The 20,667-nt window shown below is 37.6% G+C and overlaps 1 protein-coding gene across 1 annotated transcript in view; it reads right to left on the bottom strand.

The window, feature by feature from the left end:
• Positions 1–20,667, bottom strand: part of SLC15A5 (solute carrier family 15 member 5) — an 84,373-nt gene that overhangs the window by 15,970 nt on the left and 47,736 nt on the right. Inside the window, 1 exon segment of the mRNA XM_037033952.1 lies at positions 15,685–15,821. Coding sequence (XP_036889847.1) covers positions 15,685–15,821 — 137 coding nt within the window.

Below are 20,667 nucleotides of genomic sequence, written 5' to 3'. Positions count from 1 at the left end.
CCATTTGTGGTAATATGGATGGACCTAGAGGGCATTATGCTAAGCGAAATAAGTCAGACAGACAAAGACACATGCTTTATGCTTTCCCTTATCTTTGGAACCTAAAAAATAAAATAAATGAATAAAAACTGAAATAAGCTTATAGAGAACGAATGGGTAGTTGCCAGATGGGAGGGAGTTTACAGGTATGAGTGAAAAAGGTGAAGGATAAGAAATACAAATTAGCCCTGGCTGGTGTAGCTCAGTGGATTGAGCACAGGCCCTGTGAACCAAAGTATCTCGGTTCGATTCCCAGTCAGGGCACACGCCTGGGTTGCAGGCCAGTTCCCAGCAGGGGGCTCATGAGAGGCAACCATACATTGATGTTTCTCTCCTTTCCTTCCCCTCTAAAGATAAATAAATTTAAAAAAAGAAGTACAAATTAGTAGCCATAAAAATAGTCATGGGGATGTAAAGTATAGCATAGGGCATGGAGCCAATAATATTCTAATAGCTCTGTGTGTGGTATCAGGCGGGTTTCAGACTGATCGTGGTGACCACTTTGTAAGTTATAGGAATGTCTAGTCACCATGCTTTAAACTTGAAACTAATATAATATTGTATGTCAACTGTTATTAAAATAATAAGATTATTAAGAAGTAAACAACTACCACCACAAATAAAACAAAGCAAAAAAGTACCCAAAACACAAATACAAGTCTACCAAAGGAAAAATGGGGCAGAGGATATGCTTAAGCATTCTGTTGATGGAAGAAAAATAAAAATGTTTATAACATTCCAGATGTCAATTTCCTGTTCTAAAAAACACAAGTTAGCTCTGGCTGATGTGGCTCCAGTGAGTTGTTCACGTGGTCAGTTAGTTCTTGGGATTTGATGTGTTCCTGGGAGTGAGGAGTTGTCTCCAAGCTTTGTGGTGCCCAATTTGGACTCCGCCTTCTGGTTGGGAGGGGGTCTTGTTCAGAATATGGTCTTTTCAGAAGGGTCGTGGTTTTTGTCCCCCTCAAGCCTCCTTCTATTTGTGGTGTCAGTTTTCATTATAATGATGATATACTGAGCTTTAGCATCATTCCCTTTCCTTCATCTTGGATTAGCCTGGACTAACTGGTTTTTGTTGTCTGTCTCCCTGACTATGATGATTTAAACCATCTGCTCTTATGCATCTTCAGTGAGGGAGGACAGGGTCTTGTGATTTAGTAGTTGGCTATTAATTGCTTAGCCCTCTGGCCATTATTCAACCATTTGTCTCAGTTTCCTCATTCCACTTGCCAAGGTATTTTCCTAGTTTTTAACTAACTTGTCTCAGAAAAAACAATCCCATTTCCAGGATGTTTTTCAAGGAGACAATAAGGGATGCATTTAAACATTATATAAAAGAATGATAGTAATTAGTAATATTTACAGCATTGAAAAATTGGGTAGTGTGGGACAAAAAAAAAGGGAAAATTGGGAACATCCTAAACATTTCTTAAGAAGGAAGAGGCAAATTATTATTAATATTTTAAAAGATTTTATTTATTTATGTTTAGAGAGAGGGGAAGGGAGGGAGAAAGAGAGGGAGAGAAACAGCAGTGTTTGGTTGCCTCTCTTGTGTCCAAGCTGGGGACCTGGCCCACAATGCAGGCATGTGCTCTGACTGGGAATCGAACCAGTGACCTCTATTGGTTTGCAGGCTGGCACTCAATCCACTGAGCCACACCCACTAGGATGGAAAAGGCAAATTCAATTAAAATATAACCATGCAATAAAATAAACCATATAATTGTTAAAAGTGAGCTGCTTTTTAAGAAGAATTTCAAATGGCATGGAAATATGTTCAGAATTTTATTTGAAGGAAGAAATAAGGTGGATACTTGATAGAAATTTGTTTATTAAATATTCCATAGGGTTTGTTCAGACCCTAATTTAGTGTAAAATCCACACATATATAAATTTAATACGTACACATGAGCACACAAATGGAAAAATACTATAAAAATGGAAGTGAATAATAATTTTCATCACCTTTTTGAAGTCTTTCCCCCCTCTCCTTTACAGTGTTAGTTTATTTCATCATTTATAGCAAAAAAGAGAAAATAATATTTTAAGATCACTTCATCAAACATACTCTTGAAAAAATTTGATTTCTAAACGTCATTTCTGACTTACTCTTGTACAACTGCAGGAAGGGGGGTTTTCCATTAAAACTAATTCTTCTTCAGCAACTGACGTCCTGAATTCCACCCTGGACGCTGTAACTTGGAAGTTCTGCGCCATTTATGAAACTGTCCTAAGATGTTCTTTTGAACATCGTGATACCACAAAGTAACAACAACAGTTGATTCTGAACCCTAAGATTCACTCACTTGAGTATACATGAAGCACCCGAAGCACACATGTCATTATTTTCTGTGCTAGGCTTTATTGCTTTTGATTCAAGACAGATTTCTGCCATCTCTTTTTACAAGAATAGCATTTCCTCTTTTTTACTAATTACTGTTCTATTTTTAATCTGATGGAAGTTTGAAAATCTTAAAATGTGCCCTTGGAATCTTTCAAATAATAATAGTTGAATGTAGTAAGCAATTCTTTTCCTCAGACTTCACTAGTGTTCTTTTCTTTAAAGTTGTTTTTTGTGGTGCTGGTATTTATCAATAATCCAAAATCAGCCCTGGCTGGTGTAGCTCAGTGGATTGAGCACAGCCCTGTGAAGCAAAGGGTCACTGGTTCTATTCCCAGTCAGGGCACATGCCTGGATTGCAGGCCAGGTCCCCAGTAGGGGACACATGAAAGACAACCATACATTGATGTTTCTCTCCCACTCTTTCTCCTTCCCTTCCCCTCTCTCTAAAAATAAAATAAATAAAAGTGAAAAAAACCACAAAGTTATTTAAAAAAATCCAAAATTGTGGAGACAAAACTGAAATGGATTTTATACTTGCTTTATTGTAGACACAGCTATGCTTTTTGGATGGGAGTGAAAAAGTAGACAATTAGAAAGATGTAACAGTTGCTCTCCTGGGCGGCTGTGCTTGTGTGTCGTGGGAAATCAACACTGGGCAGTAAGAAGGGCTTTGGTCTCGGGAATCCACCATAGCTACATGATTTAGGCAACTTATATAACTTTCTGAGCTCACTTTCCACATATATATATGATGAGGCTACAAATATCTACCATCAGAGAACCGTTGTAAAGATTTAATGAAATAATATCTTTGTGAAAGGCATACAGCAAGGTCTGCATATAACTGACACTTAATAAATGTTAATTTCTTTCCTTCCTCCTTTCAGTAACCTGATTTAAATGCTTCATTTGAGATTCATAGCTCTCCTACCTGAGTTAATTTTTAAAACACATTAATTTTCATGATACCTGAAGGAAATAATACTTAACAACTATTTCTACTTTGACTTTTCTATCATCTTCCATATTCATCTCATAAGTACTCAGATTATCACCTTCAATTTACAGATGAGGAAACAGAGGCACAGAAAGCCTGGGCTGTATTCTGAAAGTCCTGTAAAGAAGGCGGAATAAATATGTATTGCATAAAATGGGTGAACTGAGATTGGGTCCCAAATTTGCAGGAGCTCAGTACTCTCCTCTCATAACAATGTCTGTGTGGAGACTGTAATTTGCATTTCCACTTCTTGGGAATTGTGAATTAAAATAAAGCTTAGTTGCTGTTTCTGGGAAGGGACACTGTGCCTTTCAAAGCTGTAGAGAAATTGCTATGCATTGTTCGCCTGAACTGTACAGAGAAAGGGCATCGGTAATATTTGGGATAATAAGCTTTCTTACTCCGTGAGTTCCTTCTCTGGAAGAGCACTGGGAGGTAAAAACCCATCAAGATAGTGTGTTCTCGTGATGATTTCAATGAATTATCATGGAAATGAGTTTTAGAAGAGAGGTAATGCTTTGTGATAATAGCCTGATAATGTCATTAGCTATGAACTGTAATTGTAATAGCATTAGTCAATGAATATATCTGATATTAATTTGAGTGTCAACTATTTCTATAAGGTTCTCCTTGTTAATTAAACATCAGGTTTGGTATTAATTCAGTACTTGCACATAGTAGGGACCCAGTATGTACTTGTGAAGTGAATTAATAAGTTAATCTCTAAGTGGAGCTACTTAAAATAGTAAAGTATTTGATTTAAATCAGATAATGGGTATAGCAGGAACTGACTTTGCCCAATATCTGCTTGTTTGTATAACCTATTCTCTTATTTGCAACTCCAGTTAGACAATGATGTAAACTTATTTATTTCAGAATTGGTGAAGCAAGCTTTCCTCTTTTTTTTTTGCATATTTGGAAAGAAATGACCTATAAGATTTACCAATAATTACTGTAATTTAAGAGTAAAATTAGTACCTTTCTTCCTGTGTCTTATAGTCTTTTTTTAAAGATTTAATTTATTTATCCTTAGAGGGGAAGGGAAGGAGAGAAGGAGAGAAATATCAACGTATGGTTGCCTCTTGTGTGTCCTCTGATGGGAACTGGCCTGCAACCCAGGCGTGTGCCCTGACTGGGAATCGAACCACGATTGTGTGGTTCTCAGGCCCGCGCTCAATCCACTGAGCCACACCAGCCAGGGCCTGTGTCTTACAGTCTTTAAAAATCTACCAGGCAGCTTCACACCTGCCTTGAGCACCTGAATATCCCTAGGCAAAATCATGCTTCAAGTAGTTTGGTATTATTCTTCATGATCACCAGTATTAACTGGACCTTCAACACTGCCATCAGTCTTATCATTTTTCTTCTAAATCAGCTTTGCTCACTTTTACAATAAGTCAGTTCTTACTCCCCTGTTCTTCATATTCCTTCATTTCTTAATCCCCTTTTGCTCTCAAAGCAAATTGGAAGCTTTGAAAGGAAGGGTCCAACATCTTTCCAAAATGAGAACAACACATCTACTCACACTGGCACCAGCCTCTCCTTTCTGTTTCAGTGCAGAAAAGAAGTATCCATTCCTTGATAAGTCCATTTTCCTTCTTTAACTTGCATTTTTAACTTCCTCTGATATTTTCTTCACTTACATATGCCCAAGATCTCTCAAAATAGGAAACTATCTTTTTTTAAAAAAATATTTTATTTATTTATTTATTTTTTAGAGAGAGGGGAAGGGAAGGAGAAAGAGTGGGAGAGAAACATCACTGTGTGGTTGCCTCTCATGTGTCCCCTTTTGGGGACCTGGCCTGCAACCCAGGCATGTGCCCTGACTGGGAATCGAACCAGCAACCCTTTGCTTCACAGGCCCGTGCTCATTCCACTGAGCTACACCAGCCAGGGCGAAATAGGAAACTATCTTGAACCCACGTCTAAGCTTCCCTGATCAAACACAATTCACAGTTACATTTGGATTTCAGAATAATAAATTATTTTTAAGATGAGTATGCCCTGAATATTGCACAAATAATTCCTTGCTTATAGTAGGTTCACAATATTTCATGGAACATACACAAAAAATTATTTACTATCTACCTGAAATTTAATGTAACTGGGTCCCCGTGTTTTTATCCAGCCACCATTTATCTCTTAAGTCTTCAGTGCCAAGTTCTTCAAAAGAGGTGTTTAAATGCAATACCTTTATTTCCTCACTTCATAGATGTTTTTGCCTTATTCCAATTTGGTTTCCAGTCCCCTCTTACCACTGAAGTGACTCTTACTAAAGTTATTAGTGATTATAGTTGCTAAATCTATGAATGCTCTTCATTCTTTATTCCATTTGATTTCACAGTGGTATTCAACACAATTTATTACTTCTTAATTGAAATAACCTTCTCTTAATCTTCAGTGAGACATATGTATCTGCATACACATGCACAGATGCACCTGAATGCACGCACATATGTGTGTGATATAAGTTTTTCTCCCACATCTCTGGCTGCTAATTATCATTCTTTGGCAGACCATTTCTCCTCTATCTAACCTCTAATATTGAGGCTTCTTGGGTCTAGGTCCTGGGCTCCTTTTCCTCCTCATTCTTAATGTTCACACTAGGTAATTTCATTCATTTCTATGGGTTCAAATGTTATTTTTGTGTCAAAGATACGTATTTATGCATCTGACCCAGATCTTTTTCCTGAGCTCCTGATATTTTTATTTGGATGTCAAACAAGTGTGTCAAATTTAATGTGCTAAAAATGAATGGGCAAGATGCAGGACGGCAGCAGAGTGAGTAGAAACTACACTCACCGCCTCCCAGGACCAAATTGGAATTGCAGCTAAATTATAGATCAATTATCCCGAATAACCAACTGGAGAACAGATGAACAGGAGTCTGACAACCAAGGATTTACTGACTGCATAAGAAAACAAGACCCATAGTTCTGCTGTCTGCAAGAGATCCACCTCCTAATGAAAGATACACATAGACTAAAAGTAAAAGAAGGAAAAAACACCTCATGCAAATAGAAAAAAAATCTGGGGGTAGTGATACTTATATATGAAAAAATAGACTTTAAAACAAAGGCTATACTGAGAGACAAAGAAGGACGCTGCATAACAGTCAACAGAGCAGTCCAACAAGAAGACATAACCCTTGTAAACATTTATGTGCCCAACATAGGAGCACCTAAATATGTAAAGCAAATCTTGATGGGCATTAAGGGAAAAATTGAGGATAATACAGTTATAGTAGTGGTTTTAAGACCCCACTGACATCAATAAATAGATCTTCCAGACACAAAATCAATAGGAAAATGATGACCTTAAATGACACATTAGATCAGATAGATTTAATATATATGTTCAGAGCATTTCAACCTAAAAGAACAGAGTAAACATTCTTTTCAAGTGCACATGAAACATTTTCTAGGAGAAGCTACATGTGAAGAGACAAAATAATTTCAATAAATTTAAAAAGATTAAAATCATATCAAGCATCTAGGAATAAAATAAAATACCCAGGAATAATTTCACCCAGCATAGAAATGATACTAAGGTTACTTAGAAAGGATACCAAGGATACTAAGAAAATTATAAGGCACTGAAGAAAGAAACTGAAGAAGTAGAAATAAGTGGAAGCATATACTATATTCATGGATGGGAAGAATTAACATTATTAAATTTGGATATTAACATTATTAAAATGTTCATACTACCCAAAGCAATCTATAAATTCAACACAATTACTATCAAGATATAAATGTTATATTTCAAACAACTAGAACTAAATATTCCAAAAATTTATATGGAACCACAAAAGGCCCTGAATAGCCACAGCGATACTGAGAAGAAAAAGAGCCAAGTTTGAGGAATCACACTGCCTGATTTCAAAGCACAGTACAGGGCTGTGGTGATCAAACTAGCACAGTACTGGCATAAAAACAGACATATAGATCACTAGAACAGAATAGAAACCCAGAAATAAACCTACACCTTTATAGTCAATTAATATTTGACTAAGAAACCAAAAACATACATTGTGGAAAATATAGTCTATGCAATAAATGTTGTTGGGAAAATTGGACACATATGTGCCAAAAAATGAAACCAGCCCACCTTCTTACACAACACACGAGAATAAACTCAAGAAGGATTAAAGACTTGAATGTTAGACTTGAAACCATATAAACCCTAGAAGAAAACATAGGCAATAAAATATCATACATCTCTTATAGCAGTATTTTATCTGGCATATCTGACATATTTCCTTGGGCAAGAGAAACAAAATAAAAAATAAACAAATGGGGCTGCATGAAAACATCAACAAAATGAAAAGATAGCCCATTGAATGGAGGAACATATTTGCCAATGACACATTTGATAAGGGGTCAATACCCAAAATTTGTAAAACTCAACATCCAAAAAAAAGCCATCAAATTAAAAAATGGGCAGAGGACCTAGGCACTTCTTCAAAGAGGGCATACAGATGGTAACAGACATATGAAAGGATGTTCAATGTTACTTATCATCAGAGAAACATATACTAAAAGTACAATGAAATATCCCTTCTATCCTATTCTCACACCTGTCAGAATGGCCGTCATCAACAAATCAACAAAGAATAAGTGTTGACAAGGCTGAGGAGAAAAGGGAACCATAGTAATGCAGATTGGTGCAGCCACTGTGGAAAGCAGTATGGAGTTATTTAAAAATTAAAAGTGGAACTGCCTTATGGCCTGCCATTTTACTTTTGGGAATATGCCTAAAGAAATCCAGAACACTAGTTTAAAAACATATATGCACCCCTATGTTCACTGCACCATTATTTACCATAGCAAGATCTGGGAGCAGCTGAAGTCCCCATCAGTAGATGAGTGGATAAAAGCCCTGGTACATTTACACAGTGGAGACGAACCTGGAGAGCACTATGCTAAGTGAAATAAGTCAGAAAGAGAAAAACAAATAGCATGTGATTTCATTCTTATGTGGAATCTAATGAACAAAATAAACCAGCAAAAAGTAGAAAGGGACTCATAGAGAACAGATTGACAACTGTCAAAGGGGAGGGGCCCTGCAGCATTGGCTGAGAAGATAAAGGGATTAAGCAAAAAATAATAATGACCCTTATTGACAGACAACCAGTTGGTCATTACCAGAGGGAAAGTGGGTATAGGGAGGTAAAAGAGGGCATAGGGGGTATATATGGTGATGGAGGAGATTTGTCCTAGGGTGGTGAACACACAGTACAATGTATAGCAGTATATTATAAAATTGTACATCTGAAACTCACATAATGTTATTGACCAATGTCGCCCTGATAAATTCAATAAAAACATGAATGGGTGACACGTTTTTAAATCTAGTCAACTTCTAGTGTTCTTCACTTAGAAAATGAAAGCTTTGCCTACACAGTTGCTCTCAGCAGAATCTGGGATTCCTTCATGATACCTGTCTTTTCCTTGTACCCTATTGTCCTCTCACTCTATCAAAACAATCACTGAGGACTTGATTCTACCCTTAAAATCAAGATTACATCCATTCATTTCTCTCTGTCTGCGTCCTTCCCGTTTAGTTCATCACTATCTAGATTTGCCTGCGTGGCTTTCAATGTATTCTTCTTGCTTCTCCCAAACCATTCATTTTCCATTCCAAATGGCATTGCATCCACAGTGATCCTCCAACCAAATAGATCATGTCACTAGCCTGATGCCTGTATGATTTCTTATTACCTTCAAATTAAATAAATCCCTGTAAGCCTAGCTGACTTCATCTGATTCTCTCCTCATATTCTCTCTTCAGAAAATGTTTGGTGAGTATTTTCAGGTTATTGGTCTCCGTGTTTTTCTGACGTACCTCAGGGTTCTCTACTTCCAAGCCTTGATACATGTACTCCCTATCAGAAATACTTTGCTCCTATGCTCAACAGGCCAAATACCACCCATTCTTCCATCGCATTTCCAGGCACTCAGTGTGAACATGGATGTGATGCTAACTCTACCTAGACTTCGAAGTTTGCCATGCAAAGGAAGCTACACTAATGACATGGGTCCATGAGGCCAAGAAGAGTCTCAGAGCACTGATTTATTTCATCTCATCCCGAAGTAGATCTGCAATGGAAGCTCAATAGGACAGTGGAGCTTTGCATTTATGGAGCACACTCTTTTCTGCAGAATTATTAAAGTGCCTTCCCAGAATAGCATATCCATGATAAACCTTGCACACTCCAAAATTATTGTGATCTCCCTCAAATTACAATGGCAACAACAAAAATCCCTTTTTTGTGCTTTTATTTATCTGGTACTTTATATTTACTTCTTCTTGTCCTCATAGAATTCTTAGAAGCTATTAGTGACACCATTCTAGAAGGAGAGACACTGGCACTCAGAGAAGTTATATAATGTGTTCAAGATCTCACAATTTTTTAAGAGTTGAGTCTACACTCAGATTTGTCTGACTCAGAGTTGTGCTTTTTCTATCTCTTATGGACCAATAGAAATTAACAGTTGTTTTCCATAGCCTACCGCGTAATTTGGGCTCTGCCCTGATACTATTCTGAACCCTAAGGCCCCTGAGTAGCATTACAGATTTTTTTGTGGAGCCAAAGGTTGAGGGTGCAGAGTAAATTATTTCTGAAATACATAACCCCACTGTACAAGGAGGACTCCGTATCTAAGTCTGACTGAGGACCTACAAACAGGGTTTGCCTGTGGGAGCTGCTGGGGGCATGCCTAGTTAGCCACAGAAACTCTGGCATGGAAGTAGTTCAGACAGCAGAGTATTGGCTGGCTAACGGTTTTCAGGAACATCTATAAAGGACACCTGGACAAAACCAAAGTCAAGTGGAATCAAGGGTGGGAAGTATGGATGGCTGGGGTGAAGGGGGGAGTGGTGAGGGAAAAATGGAGACATCTGTACCTGAACCACAATAAAAAAGTTAAAAAATGAACATTGCTTATATATTAAAAAAATAAAGCTAGATTACAGGGTAGTTGCCACCTCTTTTTCCCTCAGGGCTTAAAAATCTGTCATCTTAAAACCCATGCGAAGTTGGACCCGAAGCTTTGATCTGGATTTGAAGAAATGTATCTCTTGGAAAATAAGCACGGACCTGTGAAATCCAGATGAACACCTTTCCAGATGCATAAATATTTTCTTTCACATTTACTGCAACTCCTATTTCAAGAGCAACTAGGTGATTCACGCTGATGTGGCTGTCAGTGGCCTCAGTTACCACAAGCATTTAAATGAGTTTAAAAGATCACATTTTTTAATGTAAAATGATCTTGTTCCTTTCCAGAATTCCGTGGAGGGAGGACCAGCAGGGACACAGAGATGTACACTCTGACCTCTTCATTCTGTCCAACTACACCTCTTCCCTTGGACATTTTGCTTTGGATCTTTCAATCACCTGCACCTCCATAACAAAGATGTCGTTTTCCACTGAACGCTATTTTGTTATTTTCGTCAAAAAGTAAGCTCGAACTCTAGAGTGTGAGAAAATTGATCTGGTTGCTAATGGGATGTAGTTGAAATAAGCAGTTTGACTGACTGACTTCTTCACTTCTTTATATTAGCATTGCTACTTTTAGATAAACTATTCCTGAAATGATTAGTGGAGGAGGATGGGTTTAGTCTTGTATCTTCTCCTTTAAAGCAGTCGGAGTTAGAGATCCCAGAAGGATCAGTTTTCTCACTTGTACTGAAAATGTCACTCTAACAGTTATCTGTCTGCACAGTCAAGTTTTGAGAAATCTTTTGAATTTACCGCATTCACACCATTCTCCATCATGGTGCTAAAAATGACTAATGCAGCTTGGAGACTGGGAGACTGTGATAGCTGATTATCTTTTCCAATCATGCACTAACACTTACACACACACTCACATACACACATGCTCAGCTGACATGAATCCTTAAAGGTTTAAAATATCCTATGTGCTAAATGGAACGTGGAGGCGTGTGGAATGCTTAAGCACATAGTAATAGTGAATAGTGTTGGTTTCGTTGTGGTCGGCTCAGTTACAAAATTGGTCTGGTTGTTTGACTAAATAGAGTGATTTTGTAAAACCAAATAGACGATCTTTATCCGTATTATAATATATGACTTAATTTTGTATTTAAGATAATCTCTGACATTAAACTTTTCAAAAGCCTTATTTAATTTTATCTTTTTATCATCTCTGAAAAAAGTGAAGTGCAGCATTTCCTTTGATAAATAAGAGGTAACAGTCTTAGAGGCATGATGAGTTACCCAAAATCCGGCATAGGGTCAAAGGATCCCTCTCTTTTAAGGGCCCTACTTAGTCACTATAAGTCAGCATAAGGTCACTAGAACCAAATCATGTAAATGAACTTCATTTCCTTAATTGGTGAATGCTATTCTGATGACTAAAAGGACTGTCATAAACACAGCCATATCCTGTTCAGAGAAAAACATATGACAACGTGTCCTGTGCCCATCAGGGAATGATGGAGAAGTACGTGGGCCGAATACAGTGATTAAATGCAGTGGGACCTGACTCAATCCGAAAAGAAAAGTTCAGTTGATTGTCATTAACTTGCAGTGAGGTCTCTAAGAATTTCCCATAGGCTCTATTTTTGGTTGTATCCAGTTCAACAATTTATCCATTGCCTGGAAGATGTATAGGTACTTCCTTACTAAATGTACAGATGACAGAGTTAATAAAGAAGGGAAGATTAGTAATTCAATGGATGACAGGACCAAATTTTAAAAAGGTATTATTTAGAATGATGGGCTGACATTTATTAAGGATAATGATAAATTCCTGCATTTAATTAGAAAAAAATTGTGATGAGTGGAACTGAATGGAGAAAGGCTGCTAAAAATAGAAAAACACCTTAAAGTTTTCATTGACCATAAGCATGATGCAACTACTTAAAAAGTCAACAGAATCCCTATTGGCATTCAGAGAAAGGGACAGGGAGATGGGAGGCAGGGGAGAAGGAGAGAGAGAGAGAGGCTAATTAAAGTGACATATCTGTCCACCTTGAGTATTGTGTTTGATTCTGGACACCATATTTTAAGAAAGATACTGACAAATTGTTGCTTGTTTAACGGATGGAGGGGCTCCTATAGTAAAAAAATCCATGTAATCATGCAATGTGAGAAAACTGGGGTGGTTTGTCTATAACATCATAATATTTATCTTTATTGAGCACTTACCATGTGTAAACCTTAGAACAATGTGCTGAATTATTTGTTGTCATTATTGGCATGGAAACTGAGGACACATAGCGAGACTTTTTGGATTCAACTCCAGAACCTACTTTCTTATGCCACATTATTTCTCCAAATATTTATCAAATGTTTCAGGAGTTGCTATGTGGGTAGAAAATTAGACTTATTCTGTGGCACATAGTTCTCAACAGATGGGCAGACTCAGGTTATATCTCAAAGTAAGGTCTTTTTCTAGGTAGTAGCAGATTGGAGTACATCTAGTTTTTAGTACGGTGTTAGACTAGATGACCTCTAAAGTAATATCCAATTATAGGATTCTAACTTACGGGGATGTGATTTGATATAATGAGGTTATTATGACAGGAAAACTCTCAGATAAGAAGTAAATTAAATTAATCAGTGGTAATTTTACATGGTGTTCTCCTGAACACAAATTTAGAGTGCCCCACTGCACATCTCATTTGGCTAAGATGTCCTCGCCATATGTCCTTAGTAAACTTCCCTTCAGACTCTGCCAGAATTACATAAACTTTCATTTATCTATTTTCTCCTTCATCTAGAACATTACCAATAACGTTGTATGCAGAGCCCATCCGAGGCGGTCCTCATAGCTGCCCGGTGTGTTGCAGGCAATGCTGGCATTGGTTTCAGAACACTGAGAGGGTGAGAGCTGTCAGATTCTGGCTGTGATAACGAGCATTTCATTTCCTTTTTTTCCTGCCTTAATTGTTACATTTTGAAACAAGGACCATTATATCACCTTTACAAGATTGTTGGAATTAATGCAACAATGTGTATAACAGCTCCTCCATCTTTTGCGAATTCTCAATAGATATTTAGGTTTTGAGTGAAATTCTTACACGTAGTGAAGAATTTGCTTGGCCTTGTCCCTGGTCCCTGGGATGTAAATTTTAGACTTCTTGCATTTCCTGAGTAATTGGAGTGTCTTTATTATGCATGGTGGGCCTCCCAAACTTCACCTGATGCTAAAGAGTTGACTCAGGATGGAGGCTGGCCAGCCAGGAAAACTAATCATGGGACTAGAGGATTGCAGCTCTGAGCCACACCCTATGGGCTCAGCCTTAGAGGTGGGAAAAGATGCTGGAAACTAAACTCAACGGTATAGCCAGTGATTCAATCAACTCTGCTTACATAATAACAGCTCTATAGAAGCTCTGAAGCTCAGATGAGTTTCCCCGGTTGGCAGCACTCTGCATGCTGTCACGCAGTGATGTGCTGGTTAGGTACTGACCCAGTGAGTCCCTGAGGGTGAAGGAAGTTCTCCTTCTGGAACCTTTTCAGAACTTGTTCTAGGTGTCCGTCCCTTTGGCCCATTTTGATTTCTAGTCTTTTCCTGTCATAAAGATGTAGTCGAAGTGTTGTGCTCTCCTGAGTTCTGTGAGTCATTCTAGCAAATTAGAAAACCTGAGGGAGTCTGTGGGGACCTCAAATTCACAGCCAGCTTATCAGAAGTGATGGCAGTGTGGGGTCTCTGAACTTGGGGCTGGTGTCTAAAGGGGAGACAGTCTTGTGGAGAACGTACCCAGTGAGGTTTGGACTCACTCTGGGTAAGTTGCTTAAGCACGCGAATGGAAAATTTAGATTTATATAAAAGATAAACTGGTATTAATGCTTGACTTTATAGTTCTTCTAGAATACATCAAATATGGTTCGATAATAGAAATTTACATGTTTAGCAAGAAACATCTTCATTGTGTAATGTGAAGAAAAACCCACACATTCTTTCTATCTAATACGTTTCAGGTAGAAATATAGGTAAGAACTTTTCCGGTCTATAAAATTCTAATAACAATGTTTTATTTCTTGTTTATGTATAAAGATTTGAATCACCAGAGAAGTCAACACAGTTCACACAGTTGGTTGTGACAGTTTGGATTTGAGCTCTTTGAGGATTGGATCTATATCTCACATAATTCAGTGTAGTACAAGACCTGGCACATAGTAAGTATTCAATACATATTTTTGCTTAACTTGCTCAGTTAACTGGGACCAGGGCAGGGTGTGATCTTGTTAACCAATCATAGATTGTATATTTGTTTCCTACAACTTTATTTATTGCACTTATCACTCTTGATTTTATTGTTTCCTTGCAACCCTGGTTGGAAGGAAATTTTATGAGAGTTTGGAAGTATTTGTTTTGCTTTTTTTTTGTATCATTAGTGCCCATTTTGGTGCCTGGAACAAAGAGGCTCCTTGATAAATATTTTTTGAATAGAGACCTAGAGTTAAAAGGAGTTTCTAATTCATAGCAGTTATTTTTTTCTGTAGTTCAAAAGTAGGTAAATTAGATTCGTTGGTTACAAAACTATACAAACCCATATTTTTTGTATTATTTTAAGTGCACAACATAAGTATTTTTGAAAATAAAAAAGAATAAAGCTTGTGATATTTTCCATAAAATAAGCAAAAGTAAATTAAAAAAATTAAATTATGTTAACATTTTAGAACAAATAAAGGAAAAAGTTTATGGTTTTAAAATATAGCCAAAGACATTTCACTGTGACAGCTAATCATTATTTGCACCATGTCAGATTTTTCTACCAGAACGTGGAAGAAGAGTATTTTTTATGTTTGCATGTGATTTTTTTGTTTGTTTTTTTCTTCTGACCAAACTTTGCATGGGAAAGAATTTCCAAGATCATTTGTATTCATGCACAATTTCTCTTTTGTTGCATGTGCCAGATTTCTGGCAAATTACCAAATCACCCCCACCCCAAAAGAGATCATCCTGATACTCCTATTTACACAGAACTCACCTTTTCTGAGGGTTATCTATGCCGGCTCTGCAGCATTACTGAATAAGACCTAATATGATTATAATAACTAGTTTGTTTTAGAATACATTAGAGAAAGACAGCAGGTGGGGTCTCATGAGAAGTGACATTTTGTAATCACCTCTTCCTATCAAAAGAAAAACAATTCTCAGAAATTGGTGAATATAGCAAGAGTCTATTTCCTACCTTAATTGCAAAAGTGGATCAACTGAAAAAGAAAGACTACACTGGCAAAACACCTCTTAAGGTTTTGTCCCCCAATTCTCTAGTCATCAAATCTATCTATCTGTATATAAGCATAACATAAACCTATTTTTACCTTCTAAGATGAGATATACCAGTTCCACCAGCAGTGCCCCCACGAAGCAACCAAATCCACTGAAACAGGGTCAAAAACTCATTAGGTTTCTTCTGATGGTACTTGGAACAAATCTGTATGATACAGAAACTGAGAGGAAAAGAGGTCAGAATTTAGAACATTCTCTTTAACATACTTTCACAGATATTATTCAAGTTAGTGTTGTTTATATCACAAAGACATTGTACTGATATAGTTAAAATCTTGGTTAGACTTTGTTAATATTACTATAGTAAGATATATTATGATCCTAAAATTTATATATGTCTAAAAATTAAAATATGGGAAAATATATCTTGTACAGCTACAAGAAAATTTGATCGATTAGTGGTTGGGTGTCCCAATATACTGCTCAGCCATAAAAAAGAATGAAAAATTGCCATTTGTTACAACCTGCATGGACCTGGAGGGTATTATGTTAAGTAAAATAAGTGAGATGGAGAATGACAAATGTATATGATTTTACTTATATGTGGAATCAGAAAAACAAACACAATTCATAGATACAGAGGACAGATGGTGGTTTCCAGAAGGGAAAAGGTATCAGCAGGTAGGTGGAATTGGTGCAGGGTGTTGAGAGCTACAAACTTTCAGGTATAAAATAAATAATAGGGGTGTAATGCACATCACGATGACTGTAGCCAGTAATTTTGTAGTGCGTGTTTGAAAGTTGCCAAGAGAGTATGTCTTAAAAGTTCTCATCATACACACACACACAAAAAACCCACCAAAATTTGTAATTTTGTAAGGTGACTTATGGTAACTAGACTTACTGGGGTTATACTAGATTATTTTGTAGTGTATACAAATATTTAATCATTAGGTCATATACCTGAAACTAAAATAATGTTATACGTCAATTGTCAATTATACCTCAATAAAAATTCAATTAAAATAATTTTTGATATCAGAAATCAATGAAAATAAGTATATATGACTTTGTACATACCATATTAGCATAACTACTAAAATATGCATGGCAATCTTAGTCACATATGCTAAAATATTTATAATATTTATTATAATATATCTGGGATGTGCTTCAACATTGCACCACAAGGAGGAAGTGGGTGTGCAAACAAGGGTAGAGATAAAACAAGTTTGGATGTGAGTCAAAAATTTTTGAAGCTGGAATGTGGGTACACCAGAGTGGCACAAACTCAAAAGAAAATACACTGAATAACAGGAACAGTTTTAGCCTAGATTACTTGAATTATTGGATCTGTAATTTTTTTTCTCCTTGCTCTTTTGTACTTAGCAAATTTTTCTACAATGAGCAATCATAAATAAACATTATAGCTCATTTTAAAAAGTGGTGATAGAGCCCTGGCTGGTGTAGCTCAGTGGATTGAGCGCGGGTCTGTGAAGCAAAGGATCACGGTTTGATTCCCAGTCAGGGCACATGCCTGGGTTGCAGGCCAGTTCCCAGCAGGGGACTCACCAGAGGCAACCATACATTGATATTTCTCTCCTTCTCTCCTTCCCTTCCCCTCTAAAGATAAATAAATAAAATCTTTTAAAAAAGTGGTGATAGAAAACTAATATTCAGTGACCACTAAACCTTTAGTTTCCTTGTCTATAAGAAGAAAGAGATCTTATCTTCTCCCTACTTTACCCCAGGAAATATATTTGTCTGGCTCTTTTAAACCAACTTACTAATACATAATGTAAATGCACTCATGTTCTTTCCTGCATTCATTTAACATTTCTGTTTTGCTTTCTGCATGTCTTCCACATGTTTTTACTTATCATCCAATACATTTTGAAAGGTGTCTCTATTTGTGCCTAGGAAACACGCTGAGTGCCCGGGCGGAGGGTGGGAAAGGCATGGGTACCTCCTTCCTGGGTTTTAAACTCTGAGAGGGCAGAGAGCAGATATGCATGATATACTGAGGGCAGTGCTAACCAGGCACTTAATACCACAAATACTTATTAGAGACAAAGATAATGGTGGTGATAAATACAATACTGTGGAGAAGGCCTTCACATATTGGTGACCAGTGGCTGTGGGTACCCCAGGTTTCTTGGGCAGTGCCAAGTACCAGCAGGAGCCTGGGGCCAAATTGTAAGTATTTTCAGGAAGATTCAAAGGCGGGGGCATGAGGGAAACGCTAGAGAGTCATTGGAAGAAAGGATTTACAGTTATAAAAAGGATTTGGCTTCTGAACTTTCCTCACTATAAATATAAGGAGACAAACAATGGGCAGGAAGACTAAGTTGGCTGATTTCTTTCACAGAGAAAAAGCAGAATGTAGGAGCCTATTATTACTCTGCTAGTTAATTATTAATCCTACGCTTTTCTCTTGCTAGAACTTCTGGTGCTGTATATAATTCATGAACACACTTTGCCAGCCTCTGCCTGCTGGTTAATCTCTCTTTGGTGTCATTTTAGTTGTTGTGAAAGCCTCTTGTTCCCTTTCACAGGACTTTGCTTTTCAAGTCTCGGGCTCTTCATATTCAGGCACCTCCTTGCGTGGTCTGATCTTTTTAGACTTTACTGATCATCACTTGATGTTTTGCACTCCACAAAACCCCTTTTAGCACATTATGCTATGGATATAGTCAACAAGTCTTCCACTATTGTAAAATTCTCATTTTACCATGAAGACACAGTAAAAGTTACTCCAAGTGGATGCAAAAGCTGGTTCTCTTGCCAACGATAGCTGAAATGTGCCTCCAGGTGGAGGCTGATGAGTGTTTGCAAAGATGTCCCATCACAGCATCTGCAGAATCTACAGACTCTGGGGCCATAAGCACCTTCCTGAGGCACCTGGTACTGGGGACTCATTTCTAGAAATCACTTTAACTCCAATTGTTCTTAAACAGTTAAGATGTGTGTACTGTATTTGGTCAGAAGTTATTTTGGCCATGTGGAGAAGTACCACAGTCCAGAAAATGGAACTCTGTCCGATGATTACTTTCAGATCTTTATTACTTTTTTCATGCCTAAAAAGCTTCAGATTTGAACCTCAAATTACCTGATTATATGACCTCGTACTTACCTTTTGTGTTATCATCTGCCAATTTTTAAGCCACTTTCCTCCATTATCTAGTTATCAGGTCATTTCTCACCATCATACCTTCCAGTACTACTCCTGCCTTAATTCTGGGCAGTTTTAACATATATATATATAGAGGCCATCCTGTCAACCTTCCATTATGCCAAATCTTGGTTTCTCATTCCCTGACCTTCTGTCCAATCTCTGTCCTCCACTCTACTCTGGCCATTGGTCACACTCTGAACCTTGTACCCCAGACCGGGAGTTGGTGAACAATGGTCAGGAATGATCCAGCTTGACCCATTTATAAGTACAGTTTTATTAGAACATAGCCACATCCATTTATTACGTCCACAATCGTTTGTGTGTGACAGATTTGAGTGGTTGTAACAGACTGGTGTGCAAAACGTAACTATTTATTGCCTGACACTTTCAGTGAAAGTTTGCCAACCCGCACCTTAAACCAATAACTGTAAGCAAGCACTCCATAATCTCCTCTTTGTGCACTCCGCTTTGACTTGCAGCTCCTGTCTCCCCAGCTTCCTCCGCACCACATCCATACGAACTGTTGCACTCCTCCCGGGACTCTACTCCATCGCTCCTTTTATTACTTTCCCCTCTCCCATGCCCTCATGCCCTCACTACACTTTTTACCCACGTTAAGTTTCATGGTCAATTGTTATCGTCACAGTCATTTACAATACTCTCATTCCCTTGTCTATCTCTTGCTTTCTAGAACTTCATTGGTAAAACAATTCACTGTCTGCCATCTCTGCTCCTATATCCATGCAGCTTCACGTGGCTGAAGAAAACTCCGTAACCATGTTGTCCAGCTTATTTTAAATTCCTGCCCCAATCCTCAAATGGCCTCCTAGTGCTCCCAGAAAACATTTCCTATCTCCCTCATTTGTTCACTCTCCCATTGTCCTAGACAATGATTTCATACCTCTGCATCCTGCTTCACTGAAAAAAATTGAGTCAGCCAGAAGAGCATTTCCACAGAATCTTCACGCTGTATTTATGCACACATGAGCTTCTGAACCTACAGACTCTGCCTTCCAAACTGTTACTGTTGATAATGTATCCTCGCTACTATTTAAAACTAAATTCTCAGCTTGTAAATTCAATCTTAGCCTCTTTCTCTCCGGTATTTCCCCTCTCCCTGACACCATTAATGTCCCTTCCCCGTAGAATTATTCCCACCAACGTACTGTATGATTTCATTATTTTTCTTTCCTTTAAAACAAAATATAAAAAAACAAACCTTTGCTAATCTTATCCCTTTGTCAGCTACTTTTCCATTTCTTTGTTTCGCTTTGAAACAAAATCCTTTGAATGAATTGTCTCCAATTCTCCCTTCCCACAATCTCTTAAACTTATTCTAATTAGGCTTTTGCACATGAGAAAGCTCTTGTTAAAATCACTAATAACCCACAAATTGCTTAATCCGTGGTCAATTCTCGGTCCTCAGCTTGATTGACCTAACAGCTGCATTTGCCAAGGTTGATCACTCCCTCTTCCTCGATACCTTTTTCACACTTGACCTCTAAGATAGTACTCTTGGCTTTCTTCTTTTCTCACCAGTCACTTCGTTCTTCCCCCAACTGATAACATTCTTTATTATTCTCACACACACACACAAAAAACACCTCAAATATTATTTATGGTGAAGTTGTGATGTACAAAAGTGTTTCATAGCTGTGTTTAACTTGGGAAAATTGCTCAGCCTCTCTGAACCAAAGACTCTTCTTTAAAACTTGTAATTGAGTTTATTGAGGTGACATTGGTTAATAAAGTTACATAAGTTTCAAGTGTACATTTCTATGCTTCATCATCTATGTATTGCATTGTGTGTTTACCACCCAAAGTCAAATCTCCTTTCGTCACCCTCTGTCTGACCTCCTTTACCTTTCATGACCTCCTTCCTACCCTCCTTTCCTTCTGG

Source organism: Sturnira hondurensis, unplaced genomic scaffold (assembly GCF_014824575.4).
Source record: "Sturnira hondurensis isolate 20B ecotype Veracruz unplaced genomic scaffold, ASM1482457v3 Scaffold0021795, whole genome shotgun sequence".
Taxonomy (NCBI): Eukaryota; Metazoa; Chordata; class Mammalia; order Chiroptera; family Phyllostomidae; genus Sturnira; species Sturnira hondurensis.
Note: the sequence above shows the minus strand (reverse complement) of the source record. Positions and strands in the feature narration are given on the sequence as shown.